At 48.6% G+C, this 22,152-nt stretch overlaps 1 protein-coding gene and 1 long non-coding RNA gene across 2 annotated transcripts; both read left to right on the top strand.

The window, feature by feature from the left end:
- Positions 1-639: 639 nt before the first annotated feature.
- Positions 640-17,471, top strand: LOC142057745 (uncharacterized). Its single transcript, XR_012660732.1, has 4 exons — positions 640-948; positions 10,214-10,398; positions 11,604-11,744; positions 16,433-17,471. It is a non-coding gene; the product is annotated as an uncharacterized LOC142057745 (long non-coding RNA).
- FJX1 (four-jointed box kinase 1) lies at positions 1,315-4,221 on the top strand. Its single transcript, XM_075094344.1, has one exon. The coding sequence runs from the start codon at positions 2,038-2,040 to the stop codon at positions 3,316-3,318; it is 1,281 nt and encodes a 426-aa protein (XP_074950445.1). The 5' UTR covers positions 1,315-2,037; the 3' UTR covers positions 3,319-4,221.
- Positions 17,472-22,152: the final 4,681 nt, after the last annotated feature.

Here is a 22,152-nt window from a genome sequence, read left to right as displayed (position 1 = left end):
TACTAGCGATAGAATGAGAGGAAATGGCTTCAAGCTGCATCAGGGGAGATTTAGATTGGATATTTGGAAAAATGTCTTTACTGAAAGAGTGGTCAGGCATTGGAACAGGCTGCCCAGAGAGGTGGTGGAGTCACCATCCCTGGGGGTAGTTAAAAGATGTTCAGATGTGGTGCTTAGGGACATGATTTAGTAGTGGACTTGCAGTGTCAGGTTTACGGTTGGACTCTATGATCTTAAGGGTCTTTTCCAACCTAAATGATTCTATGATGCTGTGAAAAAGGTTACAGACACACTTTTTAGTATGCACTGCCTGTCCCTTCCCTGCCTGGCACTCCAGTTTCTTGCCAGGAGACCCCTTCACCTCCTTAGGGCTTCCCACAAGCCGGTCCCCTCGGCCTGGGCGCCGCTGTGCTGGGGCGGGGGGATGGATGCGGCGGGGCCCGGCTGCCTGCCCGGTGCCGGTGGCTGTGGCTGCAGCGCGGCGCCGCGGCCGGCGGGAGGAGCTGGTGCGACACGGCCGCTCCATCCCGGCTGGGGCGGGGAAGGGGCGCCGGCTCCGCTCCCCTCCAGCCCTGCCGGGGCCTGGGGGACGCCCACGCGTGGGGCCGCCCCCGCCCGCCAGCGCTGCGATCCCGCGGGCGGGCTGGAGCCAAGGGGCGATAAGGCATCGGCGCCTCCTGGCTTTCCTGGAAAGGCTGGGGAGTCCCGGTTTAAACGGGAATGAGGCAGAAGACAGGAAATTCGGTTTCTGCCTTCCCCCCCCCCCCCCCCCCCGGGTGGGGAGTGTTGAGGGGGATTAGGAGAGTATGAATGTTTTTAACAAAATCCTCGAAAAGAGGGAATTCCTTTTTTCCTATATTAAAAGAAAATAAATTGCATTCCATCCAACCTGGCAGACTGTGGTGGGGCTGGAAGTTGTGACATCCCAAGTGAGCAGGAAGAACTGAGGTGAGAAAGAGGAAGGGATTTTTTTCTCTTGCGGTGTTCACGATTCTGTACGTGGTGGTTTTGCTTCGGTGATCCAACTCCAATAGTACTTTGGGGGCCTGACTGGAGAAGGGAGAGGTGTTTAATCTAATTCAGCTCACAAACGCGTGCTTCCCGAGAGAGGTCTCCGGTACAATACAGACAGAGCAGAGCTAAGCTTCTTTGCCTTGGGAAGGCAGGACACTGGAATGGGGGGGAGCGGCGGCAGAGCAATAGTTGCTTTTTCATCTTCCAGTATACGCCCTAAAGACCTTTAAGGAACAAAGCTTGAAGAGCGGGACTGGCTGGCGTTCCCTCGGGCAGGAAATCCCGCGGGGCAGGACAATGCTCTGCCGCCGGCTCCGCAGGCTTGAGACTCCCTCTCGGGCGGGGGGTGTAAAATTCCAGGAGAAGCCGGTCCGCACCCCACACGCCGCGTATCTCCCCTCCCTCCCCGCGACGGTTGAGAACGCCGCAGGCACCCATCCGTGGGTGAGGAGACAAGGGGCTCTCCCCTCCCTGCAGACGGGCCCCGCAGCAGCTGTCTGAGCGGGAGGAGGTGATGCTTTGCGGAGGGGGCGCCCATCCACCGCTGACCGTGCCGGCGTGGGCGGGAGGCTCCGCGGGAACGCGTGCACTGGCATGGGCGCCGCTTTCTCCCTCCCTCCGTGTGCAGGCTCCTTTGTGCTGCCTGCAGCGGGGAGGAGAAAGCGCAGCCCCCACCCTTCCTCCTCCTCCTCCTCCTCCTCCACGGGGCGTCCTGCCGCGAGTGGGCCGGCGGGGCATCGCCGCTTTAAGCGGTAGGGCCACGCCGGGGGAGGAGGGCGGGCTGGGCGCGCCCCCCCGGCTCCCCCGCGTGGTGCGGGTGCCCGCGCCCGTTCCTCCCGGCTGCCGGCGGAGTGGGTCGCACAGCCTGCAGGACTGCCGCCGGGGCTGCCCGGGCTCGCCTGCTGCCGCTCCCCGGGGTGGTCCGGCCCCGGTCCGGCCATGCACCAGCGCCGCCCCGAGCGGCCGAGTGGCGGGGCTGCACCGCCGCCGCCACCCGCAGCAGCGGCGTGAAGCGGCGGGAGGATGAAGAGGGTGAGGCGGAGCGCGCGGGGCCCCCTGCCCGCCCTGGGGCTGCTGCTTCTGGGCGCTTTGCCGGGGCTCTGGACGGTGCTGCTGCGGCGGGAGGCGGCGCTGGAGGAACCGGGAGCGGAGCCGCCCGGGGAGGCGCCCCCGGGGCGGTGGGGCTGGGGGCGCTCCCCGGCGGAGCGGGTCGAGCCCGGCGGAGGGCAGAAAACTTTCCGGGCGCTGCTGGCCGTGCCGTCGGCGGGCCGGGAGGAGCGGGGCGGCGAAGGGCGGATCGGTGCGACCGCCTCGCCGCCGCCCTCCTCCTTCTCCTCCTCCTCCCCGGTGGAGCGGGGCATCTTCTGGAGCCGTGACCTGGAGGAGCAGGTGCCGCCGGGGTTCGGCGCGGAGGAGGCGGCGGCGTGGCTCTCGGCCGCCCGCGCCGCCCGTGTGGCCTCGCTGGAGCGGGGCGGTTGCGGGCGCAGCTCCAACCGGCTGGCGCGGCTGTCGGACGGGAGCCGCGCCTGCGTCCGCTACGGCATCAACCCGGAGCAGATCCAAGGCGAGGCGCTCTCCTACCACCTGGCCGGGGTGCTGGGCATGCAGGAGCGGCTGCCGCCCATGGCCCTCGCCCTGGTGGAGGCCCGCGGGCGGCAATGGGAGCCGGTGCGGGAGGAGCTGCAGGGGTCGCACTGGGCCGAGGGCGCCGTGGTCAGCCTGACCCGGTGGGTGGACAACCTCACGGCCGTGGTGGCCCCTGCGCCCTGGGGCGGCGAGGCGGGCGGCGGGCGGCGGCTCCAGCCGCTGTCGGCCCGGGAGCTGGGCGCCCTGCCGCCGTCGCAGCTGGTGGAGCTGGTGCAGTGGAGCGACCTGATCCTCTTCGACTACCTGACGGCCAACTTCGACCGCCTGGTCAGCAACCTCTTCAGCCTGCAGTGGGACCCGCGGGTGATGCGCCGCGCCACCAGCAACCTGCTCCGCGCCCCCGACGGCGGGCTCGTCTTCATGGACAACGAGGCGGGGCTGGTGCACGGCTACCGCCTCCTCGCCATGTGGGACCCCTACAACGAGCCGCTGCTCCGCTCCGTTTGCGTTTTCCGCGAAGGCACGGCCCGGCGGGTGGCCGAGCTCCACCGCCGCCGCAGCGCCGCCGCCGAGCTCCGCCGCCGCTACCGGGCGCGGGAGCCGCTCTGGGCTCGCCTCGGCTTCCTCTCGGAGCGGCAGGCCGAGCTGCTGCAGGCCCGCGTCGACTTCGTGCACCGGCACATCGCGCACTGCCGCGCCCAGGCCGCCGTGCGCTGACCGCCCCGCGGCGGGCGGGGGTCCCGGCCGCCCGCGCCGCCCCGGCTCTCGGCTCCCCTCCGAGCGGAGGGGCCACCCGCCTGCCGGGGCTGCCGGGAGGAGCGCCTACTTCGCCTTTGTCGAGGTCTCGGAAGCTGCAGAGCGCCGTGGGTGTCATCCGAGCCGCGTTCCGCTCCGGGCTCTGCTCCCAGGGCTTGGGAAAATGAGAGGATTCAGCACCGCGAGCGCTTTCCTTAACTCTCGCCCTCGGAAAGAGACCCTGCAGGAAAGCTGTCGTCTTTGTCTGGATTGGGGTCGACTACCTTCTCCTTCCAAAGGAGGCAGGCAGAAACATTTTTTTATATATTCTTCCTTTTGCAACAGCCTATTTAAGTATGAACGTTTATATTCATAGACCAAGAACTGATTGCACAGCAGGGGAGCCCCCAACTAGCAAACCCGCCCTATTTATGAAGCTTGTTTCTTACCGACCGTCTTTAATAAGAGTGAATCTTTCCACTGGTTGTTAAACTTTGTCGATGAGAAGTGTATAGGAAGCCCATGTTCCCTTAGCTCTTAGTTTTTGTCCTGGCTGCATCTGGTTCAACTGTTTTGATTCTTAAGGGTCTGTTTGTAATCATCACCATCGCCGTTTCAGCTGCTCAGTAAAGTGACTGACTAATGGGTGACACGAGAGGATCTCCCAGGTTTTAAACACATCGCTGTGTGCTAAGACTTTGATGCAATAGTTAAAGTGGAGGAAAAACTGTTTCATGCACTTTACTTTGACTTTTTAATTTTTTTATAAAAGAAGACCTTTTTATTTTACAAAGTCTGCCTTTTATGTACATTCTATATGTTCATAAGCTTTTCTGTAACATACTAAAGAAACTGATATTTCAGTAAAGTGTGGTAATGTTTTGCCTTCTTTGTCCTGAATGCTTGCCTGAGCTTTGACAGGGAAGCGCACACCTCCTCCGTCTTCCCTGGTGGGCAGCAGAGACCACCTCTTTCCAGCTTCTCACTCCACCGAACTGAAAGAACTTTTACTCTTCCCTCTGAGGCAAGGAGGGGTAGAGTTAGGCTTTCAAACACTACCCTTCTCTTGCTCTCTCTCTTTCCTTACTGTTGTGTCACTGAAAGGGCAAAAGCTCTTTGAGGGGCTAAAATAATGTGACTATTGCATGCTTCAGCTGAATAGACTTTTGTCTGTTTTTTAAAGCCTGACATGAACTGCCTTGACTAACACTGAGACAACTGCGAAGCAGTTAGTTTCGGCAAACTGGGATAGCTGGTGTGGGCTTGGCTGCCCTCAGCCTGTTTGGGGGCTGGGACTGGGTGGTACCAACCTCTTAATACAGGTCACGTCAAGTGATACTGTACCAGGAACATCCCCGGAGGTGGCGGTTGTTTTCTGTGGGTGTTCATACTCGTCCTCGGTCCTCTCTTCCCATTTTGGTTATCTTTGTGATGGGGGGTTGAGACAGAATTGAAGAACAGGAAAGCTTTTTCAATCATGCTAAAGTAGTTGGCGTTTTTGTTGCTACAAAAGTTTTGTTCTAGGTAGGGCAAAGCGCTAGCAGCAGGAGTGCAAAATAAACCATCTGCAGTTCTCGTTTGCTTTTTTACATGTACCGGTATTAATAGAAGCAGCCATTGTATGCTCAAAATACAGCCAGAATAAGGACAAAGGACAAACTAATCTTTTTTAAACCCCAAATGCAGGTATATATTCTGCTGTAATCAAACAGCAGCATAATCTCTTCTGCACCTGGACAGGCACCTTTCTTGAAGGCAGCAGCATGCTTAGTGGCTGCTGCACGAGTAGGTGCTGCCTTTAGTGTGCTAACCTTCCCCTGAACTCAGAGAGGGCTGTGCATTCATACCTGCAGGAGGTCTTGGGCCTGTTAATGTATTTAAATTAAACTTCACATAAAGACAATTTTCTTTGGCCATTACAGTGTCTTCCTTTTTTTTTTAATATGATGACAACAGTTTTACAAACAACTTACAGTTAATGGTCAATTAGTTCACTATATTAGATACTGCAGTTGTGTGTATTTATTTTAAAATGTACCAGCAGCCTCCAAGACTAGCTTTCATTCAACTGCTTAACTGACAAGGCTGTCTATTGAACTTGTATTTATAGTTCACTGCATTTATCTCTCCAAACAATGCACAGAATCCCATGTGACGTTCCCTTGCCATTTACATGATAATACACAATTTAACTGTGTAATTCTTAATTCTTCTCTAGCATTGCTTTGTAACTCAAATGCAGCAGCTTTGTCGTAGTCACCTAATGAAAAAACATTTAAATAATAAACTGCTGGCATAAATTTTAAACCACTGTGAAGAGCAACCTGCTGTGCCACAAACATCTCGGGTTTCACTTCTGTTTAAGTGGTGCTGTAAGTATGGCACAACTGTGGTTTTGATGGCTAATCTCCTTTGCAACGTCTTCAGAGCCAGAGCCTAGAACACCTTTTTTCAAAGAAACATGGTTTTCTATTTGGTGACTGGTAACTACCTCAAGTTATATTTAGGGTACGTGTTCAAAAATGGCATAGTTGTAGGCTGGTGTGAAACTAGAGGTGCTGTGCTAGAGACGCTGTGCCCTACTGGGGAATGTGTTTATTCAAAGAGGATGGGGAAAACTGCTTCGATGGATGGCGATAATTCACTTTGTTGCTGCATTTTATTCTTCTGGTACAGATCATCTTCTGTGCCAGAGAAAGCTTTGAATTACCGTCACGTTAAGGAAAACTTACTTTCTTCCATTTAAGGCAAACAGTGCTTTGTAGATCAGTGGTCTGGTACACTTTCTGCATGCCGCTTGGGCTGTATATGCTGTCCGATGTTTAACTGTCATCCTGCAGAACCAAGGGGGTGAAACTTTCAAACCTTTTGTAGTATAATTTCAATGGCACTCATCTAACTCTGCTTTCTCCCAGTGGAGTTTCCTTTGAGTTACAGTAATTGGACAGGCAAGGAAGACCGGTGCTTGTTTGAGAACAAGAAGACTTTAGGACCTGGAAGTCGTGAGTAGAAGGTTTTTCACAATAACAGGATCAGCCGGTTCTCACTGTGCGTTGCTGGCAGCTCAGCAGCACTTTACCTGAGGCTCAAGGAATCAGCTGTGCAACTTGTATCAGAATGGGTCTGTAGGGCTTTAGGCCTCGCCTAGCAGAACACTTAAGGATGCACTTAACTTCCCACCACTTCTCACAGGCTTTCAGTGAAGTATGTGCTTACAGGTTGGCTGCACTGGTGCCTCGGTCAGGTGTGGGCTGTTGCACAGATCTGCGAAGAGTCTTGAAAAGGTTGGGTGGATCTGGCAGCGTGCTGTCTGTCCCAGATGCGAGACAGGAGGTCTGGTTTTCAGCTCTGTGGAGACTCATCTGCTTAACTGATAACACTTGCTTCAGAAAAAAACAGAAAAAAAATACCTAGAGGATGTTGTTCATTCAGTTCCATATATCTTTGTTTCCCTGACTAAATTCACAACGCCTCTCCCAGATTTTTTCTTTCATTGGAATCTAAGGAGGTGTGTAGGGTAGGGGGTTGTGACTCCTCCCAGCTTGAGTTCAGAGTCACTGGGAAGTTACCTCCAAACCGTAGTAGTGTGAAGGGAGGACCGAGTTCACAGTTTTTGAGAACTGCCCTAGGGGGTATCAAAATTTTTCTTGCAGTGGCTATGGCACACCCAGAGAGCACCAAACAGCAGAGCCTGTGTGACTTCAGTGGGCTTCCCACTTAGTGAAAAAAGAAAGACTGGCATTCGCAGCACAAATCTCCTTTGCTTTTGTTTGCTTGCATCTGAAGTAATTTCCAGTCTGGATTTATTTTCATTGTGGGTTTCATTTTGAGAATTTCCCTCACTGCTTGGGAAGCGCTTTCCAGGTGCAGAGTCCTCTTGCCTCTGACACAAAAGCAGTTGCCCTGGGGATGGACCTGAGCTGACCGCTGGTGCCACACTTCGCTGCCAAACTGAGGCCATGTCAGCCCGTTCAAAAATTCAGGAAATAACCTGGGGCCAGTGGAAGACAGTGAAAATATAGTTAGTTGCACTTTGACTTACTGGGCGTACAGCACGCTCTTAACGTCACCAGCATAGGTTTTGTGGTTTGCTTTCCCTTTGAAGTTTGGTGCATTTTTTTAAATGGTAATAATACTTAGAATTTTCTCACTGATTTTACTAGGTGGTTCAGGACTAGTTTGGATGTGAGATCACATTAAGACTTAATCCCATTTTGTGTGTTATTCCTACTTTGCAACCACAGCATAAAATTTAATCGCTCCTTCAGAGCTGCGCTCCCTGGGTTGAACGCAGCGAAGCTTCCACGAGAACGGGCTGGGCTGCGCAGTGAGCAGTGCCTGCCAGGCACCTGCTCAGCTCCTGCGACTCTCGATGACCTAGAAAACCTTTCACCTTGCCATCTTGGGTGCTGATGGAGCTCTCCCCACCTTCTGAGCAGAAGTTGTTTCCCAACATGGTGACTCGTGTCCACAAAGAGTATTTTGTTGTGAATCAACTATTTTTTTAACGCACGTTGTCAGTCCCACCCTCAGGGACTGTTTAATCTAACTCGGCGTGCTTTGCGTATGGGGCAGGAACAAGGTATTACACCTGTAACATCGTAACCCCTTCTCATGCTGTGGCTTTCCATTGCCCACTCCGGGAGGAGGTGCAGGATGAGCTTACAGGAAAGAAGCACGCACAGAGGACCGCTGCTCTGTGCAGGTGTGAAAGGGGCTGCTGCAGGCAAAGGAAGGCGAGTAATCCCATTGGAAAGCAAGCCAGTGCTGCACTCAAGGAAAAGAACTCCAGCTGGATTATTGGAGGAAAAATGACAGTAATAGAACAACAAAGAGGGTCTGATGCTGCAATCAGACTGGCTGTTTTTGAATGATCCTGCTATTCAACCACTTCTTGTGGGTTTTGGGTTGTGGGTTTTTGTGCATGTCGTACTCAGACCGTTTCTGCAAGGAAACAAACCCAAGGGAAGACTGGCTGCAAAACACAGCTATTGCCAATGCAGGGAAAATTGAGCAGCCATCGTGAAGACCCAGACCCTTCCAGTTCTTATCCCAGGGAGGGGAACACAGGCAGAGGGATCTCAGGTGGGATACAAGCAGAATGCAAGCTGGGGAAGAGCAATGTGCAGTATACTGTAGTACAATGAATACAGGCAGATTTAAATTGCCCTGTTACATGCACTGCTAGCATATCATCACGCTTGCCTACTCTCTGTCACCTGGGCCTCCTTAAGTGTCACGCTGTGTCGAGCCAGTTCTTGGTGTCAAGCCAGCAGAAAGCATTTCAAAGAAGTAGTCAAAGGCATAAAAGTTGCAAAAAACAAATAGATTTTGAGGCACTTAAAAGTAGGCAAATTCCACCCCAGCTATGTCTGCAGCAATGGGACATGTTCAATGAATTCAGGTGTGCCACCTTGCAAGGTATAGAAAGGCACAGGAACGGAGGGGAAAGCACTCCAGAAGGACAGAGAAACAGCTGAATCCTTGCAGATGCTGGGGATGGCAAGTGGCAAACATCCTTTGAGGAAATTGCACGGGTGCAGAGGCAGCGTGTCCCCCACAGCCCCCTTCTCCACCTTCTGTGACAAACGCTGAAATGGGTCTTTTCTAGGCAGCCTGTGTCACAGAACAAGGAGAAAAACATGTGTACCAGGAGGCCTTTGGGCCTTCCCCTGTATAAACCACTGACAATTTGTGCCCTTGAAAGCACAGGCTCATTTTCAAAACCTGTCATTAAATGTTTGTTATCTGATGGATTTCAGCCTGCGTAACATTTTGTATGTTCAATAATTTTTACCACCCTCAATATTTAATTCAACCCATTTAATATCGTTTACCAAAACTCATGAAATGTTGAAAATGTTTTTACTTTCACCATTCTGAGTTGTAAGCGGTTCATTAAAAAGCTCCCTTTTGATGCCAAAAAATCCACGTACATAATTTAATATCCAAGTACCTAACAGCCCAGGGTTTCCCAAACTGTTTGGACTAGGGGATTCTGTCAGCCTGGAGGCATCCTCAGAGCTTACATCTGCAGCTGTACAATGGTGAGGATCCACAGAGGTTTGGGTTCAGTGTGGTTTTGGGTGAGGAGGGAGGCTGGGAGGGCCCCCTCGCTGCTGCCACTCACTGCTCCTCATGTTCCCCAAAACGACGTGAGGGAATTAAAATTACTGTTTGTATGGACTGAGTTGAAGCCGATTTTCCTCTTTTAACTGAAATGTAGTTGAAGGGCTTTCTTCCCAGAAGTATCTCACAGAAAGCAAAAAGCACCTGTTAAAGTCTCTGTGTCCGTTCCCCGCCCCCAACTACCCTTCTCTTAAACTCCCTCTTCTGCCAAAAGCCTTCTCCCCTCATGGCTGGGATCTTAAAAAATACTTTGACAGACAGGCTTTTACCTCAAGCGATATTAACACACTAGTGCAACCCAGTAGTGAAGTAAGGAACAAACATGTTTTATATCAGTATCTCCAACCCCGGCACAAAAGAAGAGAGGTATATTTCTGCATATCATATGTTTCAGTCAGAGGAATCATCATTTTTTAATGTGCCTTGTGCCTGTCTTGCCAGTTTCCTTTTTGTGTCCTGCTGTGGAGGAAAGGGCATTAATAAACTGTGGTTTAAAGCTGCCGTTGTGAATTTTTTTTTATCCCTGCATGATTTCTTATAGATGAGCTAGGAATCTGCTCGCAGTATTTATTTAAGTTATTGCAGTTAGCCAATTTGCTTTAGTTTAGCTGGGTCATCTTCATCATCCCCAAATTTTCAATGCCCCTTAGTAGGCTCAAGCTAAAGAAAAGTAATTGCCCCCTTTGTTTTGTTAAAAACATACAGGATTTACTCAGCTGACAGAGAGTTATTTTTTATTTTTTAACAGTGCAGTGCAAAATCAGGTGGCATACATTATGGATGAACTGGATGCAAGGATCTGGAAGATATCAATGGTATTATTTCCCTTCACTCCAGCTACCTAGCAAGGCAACTGCTCACTGAAGATATTCCTTGTTTGATAGCTGCCAGAGATCAAAACCAGGCCCTCTGTTTGCGATTTGTTCAATGCAGGTAACAGGCTAAAGTATTTTCTGATTTACAGCCCTGCAGGGGTAAGAGCATGAATTTGCCTGCAATATGGATGCAAAAGCTGGTGATGGGTACATCCAAGATGAGTATTATTTAAGATACGCTTTGTCCTGCTTTTAGAAATTACAAGGGGGAATGACAGTGGTGCTTCCTGCTCTTTTCTTTGCTGACCGAGCCAGCAGACTGCTGGGAGCCCAGCTAACCAGAACCTGCTGCGAGAGTCAGGATGACAGGAGGTTTTATGAGCTCCTCTATCAAGGAATATTCAGGTTGTGCCAAAAATGAAGCAGTCACCTTTTGGCTCATAAAAGCAATTACCTGTGTAGAAATGTATCAAAAGTAGCAGCAAAGAAGAAAAAAAAATGTTCAAAATTGGTACAGCTATATTACTTTCAAGGCTCATTAAAGCAATTAGCACATAGCATTGAGTCACTCCCTTCCCAAAAACGTGGCACAGTGTAGGGGGGGTGGAAACAGCCTGGGGACCAGCACAATGTGTTAGGTGGGATGCTGTCCAGTGACAGAGTCTGAGGCACCTGAAATCTCAAATGACAGAGCCCAGTGCAGTCATTTATCCCTCCATTCAGGACAGCACAGAGGAGCTGCTAACCAGGCTCTTCAGGTGCCTGTCCGCTCCAGAACAAAGGACCACAACTGATGACTGACAGTTTTGTTACCAGTTTGTCATTTATTATGTAGCTAATGAAATATCTGACTTTCTGAAGATGAGTGGCTGGAGCTGATACAGATCGGTTAAACAGGTGGTCCTGTGTTAAGTCTCCTGTTTTTCTTTAAGAAGAAAACCAAACCATTTCCCTTCCCTATGTTTCAGTTAGTGCTTCAGATGATTAAATCTAAATTAGAAATGTAATTTACTTGTCAGTGAATAGTTTAGATAGTTATTGTACTTGTATTTTGTTCTTCCTAGTCAAGGCACATAAATGAGGCCCTTTTTGTCAATACTGAATCTCCAGGCAGTTTCATTTTTTGGACCTCTCCTACACAGTCAGGATACTGCAGTAACTGTACTGTAGACTCTACAATTGGTATTGCCTGAAATTAAGCTGGTCCCATAAAAATCATTAAAATTGTTTCTTCATATATTTTGTAAAGAAGAATATTTATGATTTTTTCCTTGTGAATCTTAACAAACCAGGCTACATTTTTTTCCTCTTTCAAACTGTCAGGTTTAGCTCCTTCATGCCTATGGGAGAGCAGACAACTGCTTCATGTGGCATCATCTATTTCCTATAAAACAGCATGACAATCCCATCTGTCTTAACAGTGCTTTTGGTGACGTCAGGAAAGCTGTCTCTGATCAAAGAGAGGTAGGTTATGTGCTGAAGTATGGATCTAAGGCTTGGTTGCTTCATGGGTGATGTACTGATGCTGTGTGAAGGTATGGGCTGTTTGCGTTAGTACATAGATCATGGATACATACGTAGTGTCAGCAGTTGATATGAATCAGGACACTGGTGAGTGCAAGTGTTAAGAGAGGCTTTGTTTGGCCCTGGGAGAAAAAAGCCCCCAGAATCAGGCCCAGTGCAACATCTCCCTTCCTCCTCCTCTGCCTCCCACCCCCTTTGGTTGAAAATAGATTTTTAAGCCATGGAACAACCCAAAATTCATTCAGACAGGATCAAAACAGGTGGCCTGGGAAGCTGTGAGATCTGTGCTAACCCCACTGATTACAATCTGGCGTCGGCAGAGTGGCAGCTGGTGCAGGGGACAGAGCTGGGCTCCTCCAGGAGCAGTCACCCTGTCTGCCATGAGCACCGTGCCACGGCTTGGCACTCTGGCTGGCCCCAGGCACAGCCAGCCCCACAGTTGTGGGGCCACATGTGCCATGTTGCTGTCTGTGCTTGGGACCAGGAGCCAGGACTGGCACAGCTCTTGTCCGACGTAAGTGGGAAACTCAACACGTGATTTCTAGTAGGTACTGAGTGGCAAAAAAATGGTTGTTTCTGTATATTGGCTAATGAAAGGTATTGCGTTGCTCCAGTCTTGGAGCTTCTCCCTGCCAGATTCAGCCTCAGCACTTCAGCAGCTAAGGCATCTCTTGAGACACAGGGTTCGACCTCGGAGCTGGGGGGCAAAGGCAGAAGGAACCATCAGGAAGCAGGAGGAGGTGTCCTGCAAGCCAAGGCTGCGGCTGGGTGTCGCTCAGCCGAGGTTCATGATCCCTGCCAGTGGAAAGGCTGCGACAGGGGCACCACTGAAATGTGGGGGTGGGACGGCTGCTTCCTACAAGAGAATCAGCAGAGTCCGGCCAGCAGGAAGGAACATGCTCCAGCGAACTCGTCTGTTCTGATGGCACTTAAAATGCTTAAATTCTTATTTACTGGTGCGTTTGATTGCCGTGCCACAGGCTATGTGGTAACAAGCAGCTGCCATATCTGGAAAGGGAACCTGAGCATGTTGACCTCTCACCCTGTTCAAACCACTCAACTCCTTTTCTTTACTATCTAGATCATTTTTGCTCCTGTCCACACCTTGCTGCAAGTTCCCAGACACCACTGATATTTGCACATGCTGGTACACGTTATACTGTACACAGACAAGTCTGCCTGCCCCATGGGGCATGCTGCCTCCTCTTTGCTACTCTGGGCTAGGAGGACCTGCCCATACTTACATGTAGTGCCCCAGAAACACCAGCTAGGGTGGTAAGGAACTCATGGCATGCTATTTTATGATTAAATGCAAATAAGTGTTTTCTCACTTTCTCACAAGTTTTTTCTGTCTGCTGTCAATGTAAGGGTATCCATCCGTTTCTTTCAATTCCAGCAACTATCGGTATGTTCACAGTCATCAAGAGAATTTCTTCTCAGAAAGAAAAGTGTACTCACTGAACAACTTTAAAAATTATCCTGCCTGATATGAATTACTCACAAAGCTCATTAACATTTCAGTTCTCAGTTTGCATAATAGCTGAAAAATATAGGTGGCTGGGTGGAGACTTTTATGCATGAGAAATGACAGAATTTTGACTTCTAAAATTTCAGATGTGCCTACATCTTCCTGAAATTGTTGGGAAAGGGCAAATACAAGAAAAGCATTTACAGCATCTCTGTACAACTGCCAAGGAGCTGAGATATAGCATGGGTAGTTAATAAATAATAATATTCATTCTTAATGATAATGACATGGACCATTCAGAGATAGAAGTACAATAAATAGTGTGGTAATATTGATGATATTACACTAGTGCTTTGGTATTCTGCAGAGCATTTCATAATGGGTTCAAAGCACTTTAGAAAGATGAGTTAGGCATCACAGTGCTCTTGTAGCAAGTCTTTTATTGCCCTCCTGTTACAGAGAGGAAAACAGGAATGGAGAAGCCAAGGGCACGTTGCATGGCACTGTCAGAGCCAGAGCACCTAACTTGGCAGGAAAGCAAGGCCAGCAATGGGTGAACTTTAGCAAATATTGCATTGAAGGTGGAGGGAAGCTAAGGTGAACCTTGCATGAAAGCTGCCAGTACTTGGGCACAGGTTTTCTTCTGCTAGCCATGCTGCACGGGTAGCAGCACGCTCTCGCTTCAGAGGTGCTCTTGATGCTGCAGGCTGGCAGGAGCCTTCACCATCTGCTGTGGGCAGGAGGGGCCCTTGTTCATGGCCCCTGAGGGGACCCGCTTCCCCCAAGCTGGCAGCTGGCTGCTTAGGCCTCCCACGCTGCTGCTGGGAGCCGGCAGAAAGCTCACTCCTGCTGCTTGGCTTCCCCCGTGCCTCTGCCCGGTGCAGCATTGCTGCCCTTGCAGGACCAGCACAGCCACGTTGCGGATCTCACCTTGTTTCCCAACAACGCCAGGCAGGTTTCACAGTAAAGAAAAGGTAATGCAGTCCTGGGATTATAGTTACAAGCCTCAGGGTCATAACTGCAGGTAGAAGAAAGCTGTGTCATGGTTACAGCCTGTATTTACTGTGACGTTTTTGTCAGTCTCATATTTCTCCCAGAGTCCTTGTGTGACACTTGCCTCAAAGGCCAGCAATATGGATTTAATGGAATAATCCAACAGCAGGCACTCCTCAGTATCCAGATGAATTATTTCTCTTTTTCCCCATATTTACACTATATCTTTCTGTTCTTAATGAGCACAAACGCGGCATCAATAGTGCACATGCCTACATCTATTGTCTTCTAGGATCCCCACCCCGGGGAGATAGCTTAATACACAACCTTAAAGTATGCTGAAAATCTGTAAGGTTTTTCCCAACATTGCTGTATCAACTGTACAAATTTTCTGTTGAGACTGTGGTCTTTATGCCTTCCTGCCTTTGTTAGCAATCAGCTAGGGCATCTTTGGATGCATCATTACCAAGAGACGAGGAAGAAGCTCTGTGCTGGTGAAGCCTTTTGGGCCAAGCTCCTACTCCTTAGGTGCCATTGACTGAGGAGTGTCAGGCTGGCAATGTGCAGGTACGAGTTTGCATGGTGGTTACTCTGATACATCAGAGACCCCTCTGGGGTTGTCTCCAGACTTGTTTGTAGCAAATGGTGCTCACTACCACCTGCTGGCTGGCCTGGTCCCGTGCTGGGGTTCTCCTTGCCTTAGCAGAAGCACACGGAGCCTTACAGCACACCTGGTTCAAAGCCGTTCCTGGAAGAGCAGAGCTTTAAAATTGAAATTTGAAACTGCTTGATTGGAGGAGTCAGTGCAGCACTATATATTAGCATAGGTATGTGGACTTACAGGGGCACAGTAATGACTTAGAAAGATTTGGGATTTCAGTGCTGGTTTTTCATGTGGACAGACACACAACTAGGAAATTATTTTTCCACTGCCTTGTTGGTGGTATAGGCATTTGCACTTTTAAAAGTGGAGATCATAATGATTATAATATTAAACCATACAAGAAATGTATAGTTTTATGCATTTTACTCACTCTGTGGTTGTGTAAATAAAACCCTAGGGATGTAGCAGAAAATCAGTCCTTTTATACTGTTGACTACCTAATTTAATTACTGTTCAACCCAACTTCAGAATAACTGGGTTTGAAAAAAAAAAAAAGAAAATAAAGAGAGGAAAGTAATGAACTTAAATCATTACGCATAGGTGAGGCTTCTGTAGATCATCACATATCAAACCCAATATAATCACAAATGCCACCTAGTATTAGCAACACTTGCAGGGTTCAGGAATGCAGGAAGGACTTTCTTTTGATTTAAACCACTGCAGCTTGCAGACTGATTTTCTAGCTTTCTGCCAGTAGAAGTCAGATCAGAATCAGGGTTAGAATGTGATTAGTCCAAATTGTAAACGTTTGATCTTTCTTGGTGGGTTATTTTTCGGGGGAGGTGGGTGTCTTTTTTCTATTATTACTTTTTGATAATGACTTGTTTGCATGTTTGTCTGTGGAGGGTCGGTAATGGGTCTGTTAGTTTGCCTTAGACTGCTAGTAATGTCAGCTGAAATAACTCTGGCATTCATACGCTCCTCACACAGCCTCAAGTTTTGCTCCATCAACACTTTTCTTAAGTGCATTGCATTAAGGATTCTGTATGACAGGTTTGCACCTAGAGGCAAAGCCGGTTCCTTTCCCCACTCCCCCTTCTTTGAAACCCCAAGTCTTTTCACATCAAGTATTTAATTTTCCTTTGTTCAGGATAAAATGATATGTAAAGTATGTGTTGCCATGGATGCCAAACTGACACCCTATTGATCCTCCCCTTATCCAGGTAGATTTCAAGCAGGATATTTAACATCAGAGGGCACTACAGCATGGATAGCAAAACAGAGACATATTGGGGCAGGAAGAAACAAGTTTAAAATTGAAGTTTGCATATCTTGAAAGTGTCTTGTTGAAATAAAGCAAATCTTGTGCTCCCCAGAGTGTTGCTGGACTTGCTCTCCATGTGCCCGGCAGCATCCTTCTGCCAGCACTCAGTTTTCTCCCTCCCTTCCTCCATGTGCCTCTCACCATGCAAATAGCATGGCTCATTCTCATTTCCCACCCAAACCCGCTCAGATTTGAGCTGTAACCCAGAAAAGTTGTTTTTTTTTTTGTCTATGCCGCAGGTTAAGGAGCAATGGCATACCACGGGAGAGTGGTGTGAAGATGAATGTCTGAGAGTGCTCCATGAGGATCCCTGACTGCTGAAGGACCCAGCGGGATCAAGCTGCTCATCCGTCTAGGACAAGCAGGTAGGGAGAGGGGAACACAGAGTCACTCATGGCTCAGAGACTTCTGGAGACAACACCTCTGACTCTGTGTTTTCCTCTTGCAGCAGATGAGGCTGTGCACCCAGTTTTCATGAACAGCACATAGGGTAGTGTCAAGCGACAAGTAAGAGGCAGTCATCTCACAAGAGCACTATAGTGCCAGAGAGGGACACAGAGGGGGTGTGGTATAAATAAATACATTTCAGAAGTGGTTTACAATGTTCCCCTAATTTAATGTCAACCTTATTTTTTATACCCATTGTATTTGCCATGGCTTCACATCCTTTCCTTTCAGCAGCAGCATCCTTACATCAGAACATCAATTTGCCATTGTAATTATATTGGACTGTGGCCTCCACAGAACTCCACTAAAATTGTTTCATCTAATTTTGTCTGAAGACTGTAGCATTGTCTCCATAGACTTTCACCAAAATTGGCTCATTTTGCTTCAGATTATATTTTCCCTGAAGGGTTACATTATTATGGCCTGCACTTGCTCCTCGGTGCCGGAAACACGCACTTTAATGCAGCTCAGGTCATGAGTTAAATGCCTTTTTATATTTTTTTGTGGGGCGAGCTCTGCGTACTTGTGGGCAGGGCACCACCAGAGACCTTAGCGCTGCCTGCCGTGATGTGGAGAGGGCCAGAGGAGCCTGCAGTCGGGTGAGTATGAAGCTGAAATTAGCTTCTCGTTCAGGCAGCTCGATGCCTCTGTTACTGGGGTGGGGGAAAGGTGAGGGCATCTGCAGAAGCAGCGGGGACCATGGCTTCCCTTGTTTCCAACAATCAACCTGTTGTAGGGCTCTCACTCCTTTGTCATTCATAAGAGCTACTGCAGCGGAAAGGCACTTTCTTTTTTTCTAACTGAAATGGCCTTTAATAAAGCTATTGTATTTGATCACTGGCTAAGGAAACAATAATTTAGCATGATAGGAAAAGATCATTAATGTTCAATGAACCTAACACTCTGCTCCAGTTTTTGCTGCCCTAGAGAGATAGAGTAAACTCTTCTTCCTTAATTGAAGACTAAACAGAGTACATTTCATTTTTCATTTCCAGCACTTTTTCCAATAGGCTTGTGATGTTTGCTAATGCGTGCTGAAAGGGGTGGACTGCCTGGCAGCAGGGGAAAAATTGGGTGGGAGGGTTTAGAGCACATAAAAACTCACTTGCTCTTCATCAGATGGCTTTCTAGGGCCTTCAACTTCTTTCTTGTCAAGCCTCATTTCAAAAGCCCCTAAGGACCGTGCCAAGGAGATGCGGTGGCCTGTTGTGTTATAAAATAGAGAGAAGCAGAGAACAACTCTCATGTCTCTCTCCCACAGCCATCCCTCCACAGGGCACCTATGGTGGGGAGCTGCACTGCTGATTTCTCTACCAAGGGATTTCCTTGGTAGGGGCATAGAGGGGTTTTCTGAGCTGCCAGGTTAGTGGCTTTGCTCCTGTGAGGGTCAGGTGGAGGAGTAAGGGCTAAAATCCGTGTCCGGATGGCATTTTGACTGCAGCTGCAATTTGGTATGAAAGCAAGCTAATAAATGCTCACGGGTTTGCTCAGGGTTTGCACCACTGCAGCTCTGGATCCAAATGCCACAGCCTGCTCCCCTGAAAGCACAGCCAGTGTACTTTGCACCGGAGGAAGCTCAGGGCCGCATGCACCTCCACTGATGGCTTCAAACACTTCAGCACCATCATTTGGGGTCACCTGCGCTCACCTCCCCTACCAGAGCCACAGCACGGTTCCATCCTGAGTGCTCCCCTCATGTGTGTGGGAAGGTGCCTCTGTGTCCTTGTCAGTATTTTTGGGTGTGAGGTTGGCGCTTCTGCCATGGCTGGTGTGGGAGGGAGCGCTGGCCACATTCACCTGTGGAAGACAAGGAGGTGAAACACACAGCAGCCCTGGGCCATGGGCATTGCTGTTTCAGCTCTGCCCAGGGAACCACTGGCTTGCTCGCTGCCTGCAGGTAAAAGGTGAGCCGCTGCAAGCGTAAGCACTGGGCTGGCTGGATCTGATCGAATAAAATGCCTGAGCACTTCTGTAATGAAACAAAGCATCTCCACAGAAAAGCTGGGATACAGCTAACAGCACCACGTTAGCCTCTGGTTAGTGCAATAAAAAAGGGCACTGCTAACGACAAGTGTTCCCTGAGAGTTTTCCTTGATGGATTTTGCCATTGGAGAATGCACCTTCCTGTCCTCAACCCCTGCCATGCAAGAACAAAACTAGAGGACACTACAATGAGGGGTAAGCAACTAGAAGCAAACGGGTAGCAGTGCTGCGGTGGGAACTTACCCCAAGTAAATAATAAAAGATTTACAGTGCATATGGCTACACTGCCTAATGTTCGTGTCAGACATCACTGATAACAACCATGCCAATTGTAGTGATAATTAACAACAAGATTAAGGATAATAGCTTGTTCTGCAGCAACAGCGAGTCCCTGATGATGCAGAGTAGATTCACTGTCACTGAGGAAACTCTGTGCTGGTGTGTGGGTGTGTGGGTGTGTGGGTGTGCATTGCAGAGCACTGCATGTTTAGGCCACCAAATGGTTCAGGAGGGTTTGTTAGGAAAATATCAATCCTCTAGCCTCCAAGTTGCTTCCAACCGTGATGGAAGGCTGTTGCCATGTGATGGCCATAGGAGCTATTGGTAGTGCAGACAGCATAAGTGTTGTCTCAGTTGGCAGCGTTAGCAAAAAGTCTACAAGTGAGAGTTTTTTTCCAACTGTTAGATTAAAGCACAGTGAGAAAAAACTTGCACACTGTTATGATTTAGCACGCTTTGTATGTAAAGCTGGGATTTCAGTCTCCAGGGTTTATAAAAACAGCTCCTGTTTTGTGCCCGGGGTTCACTGTGACTTCAGTGGAAATTAGGCATATTAAATGTTCCGAGAAATGAGGGCTATTATCTAGGGGAATGGAAGAAATGTGACTTGAAGTCTTCTTCTAGGGAGTAGCCTGTGGTATTTCTTTAATGCTTCAGGCTTCTTCTGAAGATCATAGCTTTCCTTTTTTCTGAAGGAATTGACATACCACAGACTCACTACAAATAATGTTGCTAGATAGCTGTGGGTGTTCTTGTTTGTCCATGTCTGTCTTTAGACATTAAGCAAACCAAGAAATCCAGAAAATCAGGAAGAAACATGGCTGGCTGAGTTTAGTTTGGTCTTGAGCATCCCTGCTTTTGGAGGAGGCAGGAATCCCTTCTTATATTTTGTGCTTTGGTTTAAGCTGCTACTAACAGAAAGTACAGATGCTTGAGTGCTTGAGACAACTTCATCTTCTTAAGGTCTTCCCCAGAGTCTGTTTTGGATCAAGGTGGTCTCTGGCTGGCTTGGTGTTGCAGTGAGATTACTAACAGTCCTTTCCATCACTGTGTGACCCCCCTGCTCCTCGCAAGTTGTGCAGAATCTGCCCTTTGTGCATCCTGACTCTTCTTTATATCACAATGTACACAGGTTAAATTAATTGAATGTTACTGATTTATGTTTACGCAAGTCTAATCATGATGCTCCCATCTCCATTACGGAGAAGATAAATACTTGCTAGCTAAAGCTTTAATTTCCTTGGAGTACTATTTTTCATGAAATGAGCTAGCAAGTTTGTGTTCATCACGTGTCCTGCTGACAGCCTCCCAGGCACTAGGTACCTGGCTGCACCATGTGAGGTGGGCCTTGGCTGAGGGCGCTCACACAGGTAAAATTGTTACGAATTAGAAGTGCTTTGTAGGAAAGCATTCCCATCTATGCATTGGTAGACTTCCTGCTGCATGAAGGGAGCTTGGGTCAGGTGGAGGCAGAATAAGATGGATTAGTATTTGTGTATACTTCAAATTGTTGGCTTTGTCCGGACTGGAAAGGTTTTATTGGCTAACATTTTTTAGTGCTGGGATACATTCACATTGCCTGTAATGTGTGCGTAAAGCCTAAAGAACTCACCTCCCACCCCTGAAAAGAAGCCCCTCTGCATGTTGCCATTGTGTCCATTTATTAGTTTATTCCTGCTTCCTTAAGAGAGAACAGTAATGCAAACAAGTTGGGACAGTACCCTCCTCCTACAGAAAAGCCATACAGCAAGGGAAAACAGAAGTGCAGAGACTGCCCCACGCTGATCAATGGTCAGAGCAGTGAAACTGCCAAACTGGAGCCAGGTCACGGCTGAAGCTGGAGTCAGGTGGAACTCGTACATAAATCTCCTTGATTTCATGTTCAGTGCCTGCAGTGCCTCTTGAGAGAGGAAAAAAACGTTCTTGCTCTTTGCTTCTATCAGTCAGTTCAGGGGGATGTTAATGGACTATTGGGATACTTCTTGGCTCATTTAAGTCATTCTGCCTTCTGTCTTGAGTATTACTAGTCCCTCAGGACACTTGACACTGATACTTTTTTCCAAGCAGCATCTATTTGGAAACAATCCTGCCAGCACACCATATGTTACTAGTTTAGGGTTACCTTGTTTGGTGACTTGGGGCACGTGTGTGAAAACATTGATGGTTTTGATTTTTATCTCTTGCTGCTGTTTATACTTGTTATGTAACATGCTGATTGCTCAAGAGATAATTGTGCTGTCCAAGTGGAGGATGCTGTACCTAGGAAGTCTAGTGATTGGCACTCCATAAGCATCACAAGACTCAGAGCAAGAAAGGAGGGTGGGGAGCAGGGGAAGTTCGTTCATTTCCATGCACCATAACCAAATACATGTGACATAGGATTTGGTTTTGTTTTGTGACAATCTGGTAAATGGAGTTTAGAGGGACTCTTCAGCAGTAGGATGAGTACCATGAAGTGAAAAAGTCTTGAGGTAGCGGTAGTTGGCAGTATGGGAAGTGAGCATTCACCTGCATCAGAAGGGATGATGTTAGGGTCAGTCAAGGGGCATCCAAAAAACCACATTGTTGGTACTGTTGTTGGAAGCCATCAGTGCCTTTAGGCCTCCCCATGTCTCCAGAGGTAGAGTTAGTTTAGCCTTTGCAAGACTTCTGTACTAGCATTGACCACCCTTGTCAGTGCCATGACACATCCCTGGACTGGAAAGTTGGGACCATGGTTAGATAGGATATCTACACCAGTTCTTTGTTTCCAATTGGGAGTGGAGGGCAGAGCCGAAGTGCCTGATAGCAGATGGTGCCAGACTGGTGTAGCTCTCTGTTGTCCCCGGTGGACTGTGGTGGAGGGTGGTATCAGGAAGAAGCAAAAATAGTGTCAACTTGATGTCAAAATCCAGTAGTCTCACTAGTATATGGGATGGGTGGCTGGGCAGAAACACAAAGAGGACCTTTTGCATACTTCCCACTCTTCAGTATGTGAATAAGAGGGAGTTTGTCCAGAGTGGTGTCTGTGAGGGGCTAGATTTGGGAAAGAGCTTTAGTCTAAGCATCCCATCTCCCAGCTTTGGAGTCATCAGGCAACTACTGTAATACCAAATAGTCTTCTGGCTTAGGCTTCCCCTGTTATGTGTGAGAACTGTTACTGCCTGAGAAGGTGATTTAGGAAAGCCAGAATGTGGATCCATGAGGTTTACAGACAGAAATGCTTAAGAGAAATATATAGTTTAAACTTTATCCTTTGTCTTCCATGCCA

This window comes from Phalacrocorax aristotelis, chromosome 5, assembly GCF_949628215.1.
Source record: "Phalacrocorax aristotelis chromosome 5, bGulAri2.1, whole genome shotgun sequence".
Classification (NCBI taxonomy): domain Eukaryota; kingdom Metazoa; phylum Chordata; class Aves; order Suliformes; family Phalacrocoracidae; genus Phalacrocorax; species Phalacrocorax aristotelis.
Note: the sequence above shows the minus strand (reverse complement) of the source record. Positions and strands in the feature narration are given on the sequence as shown.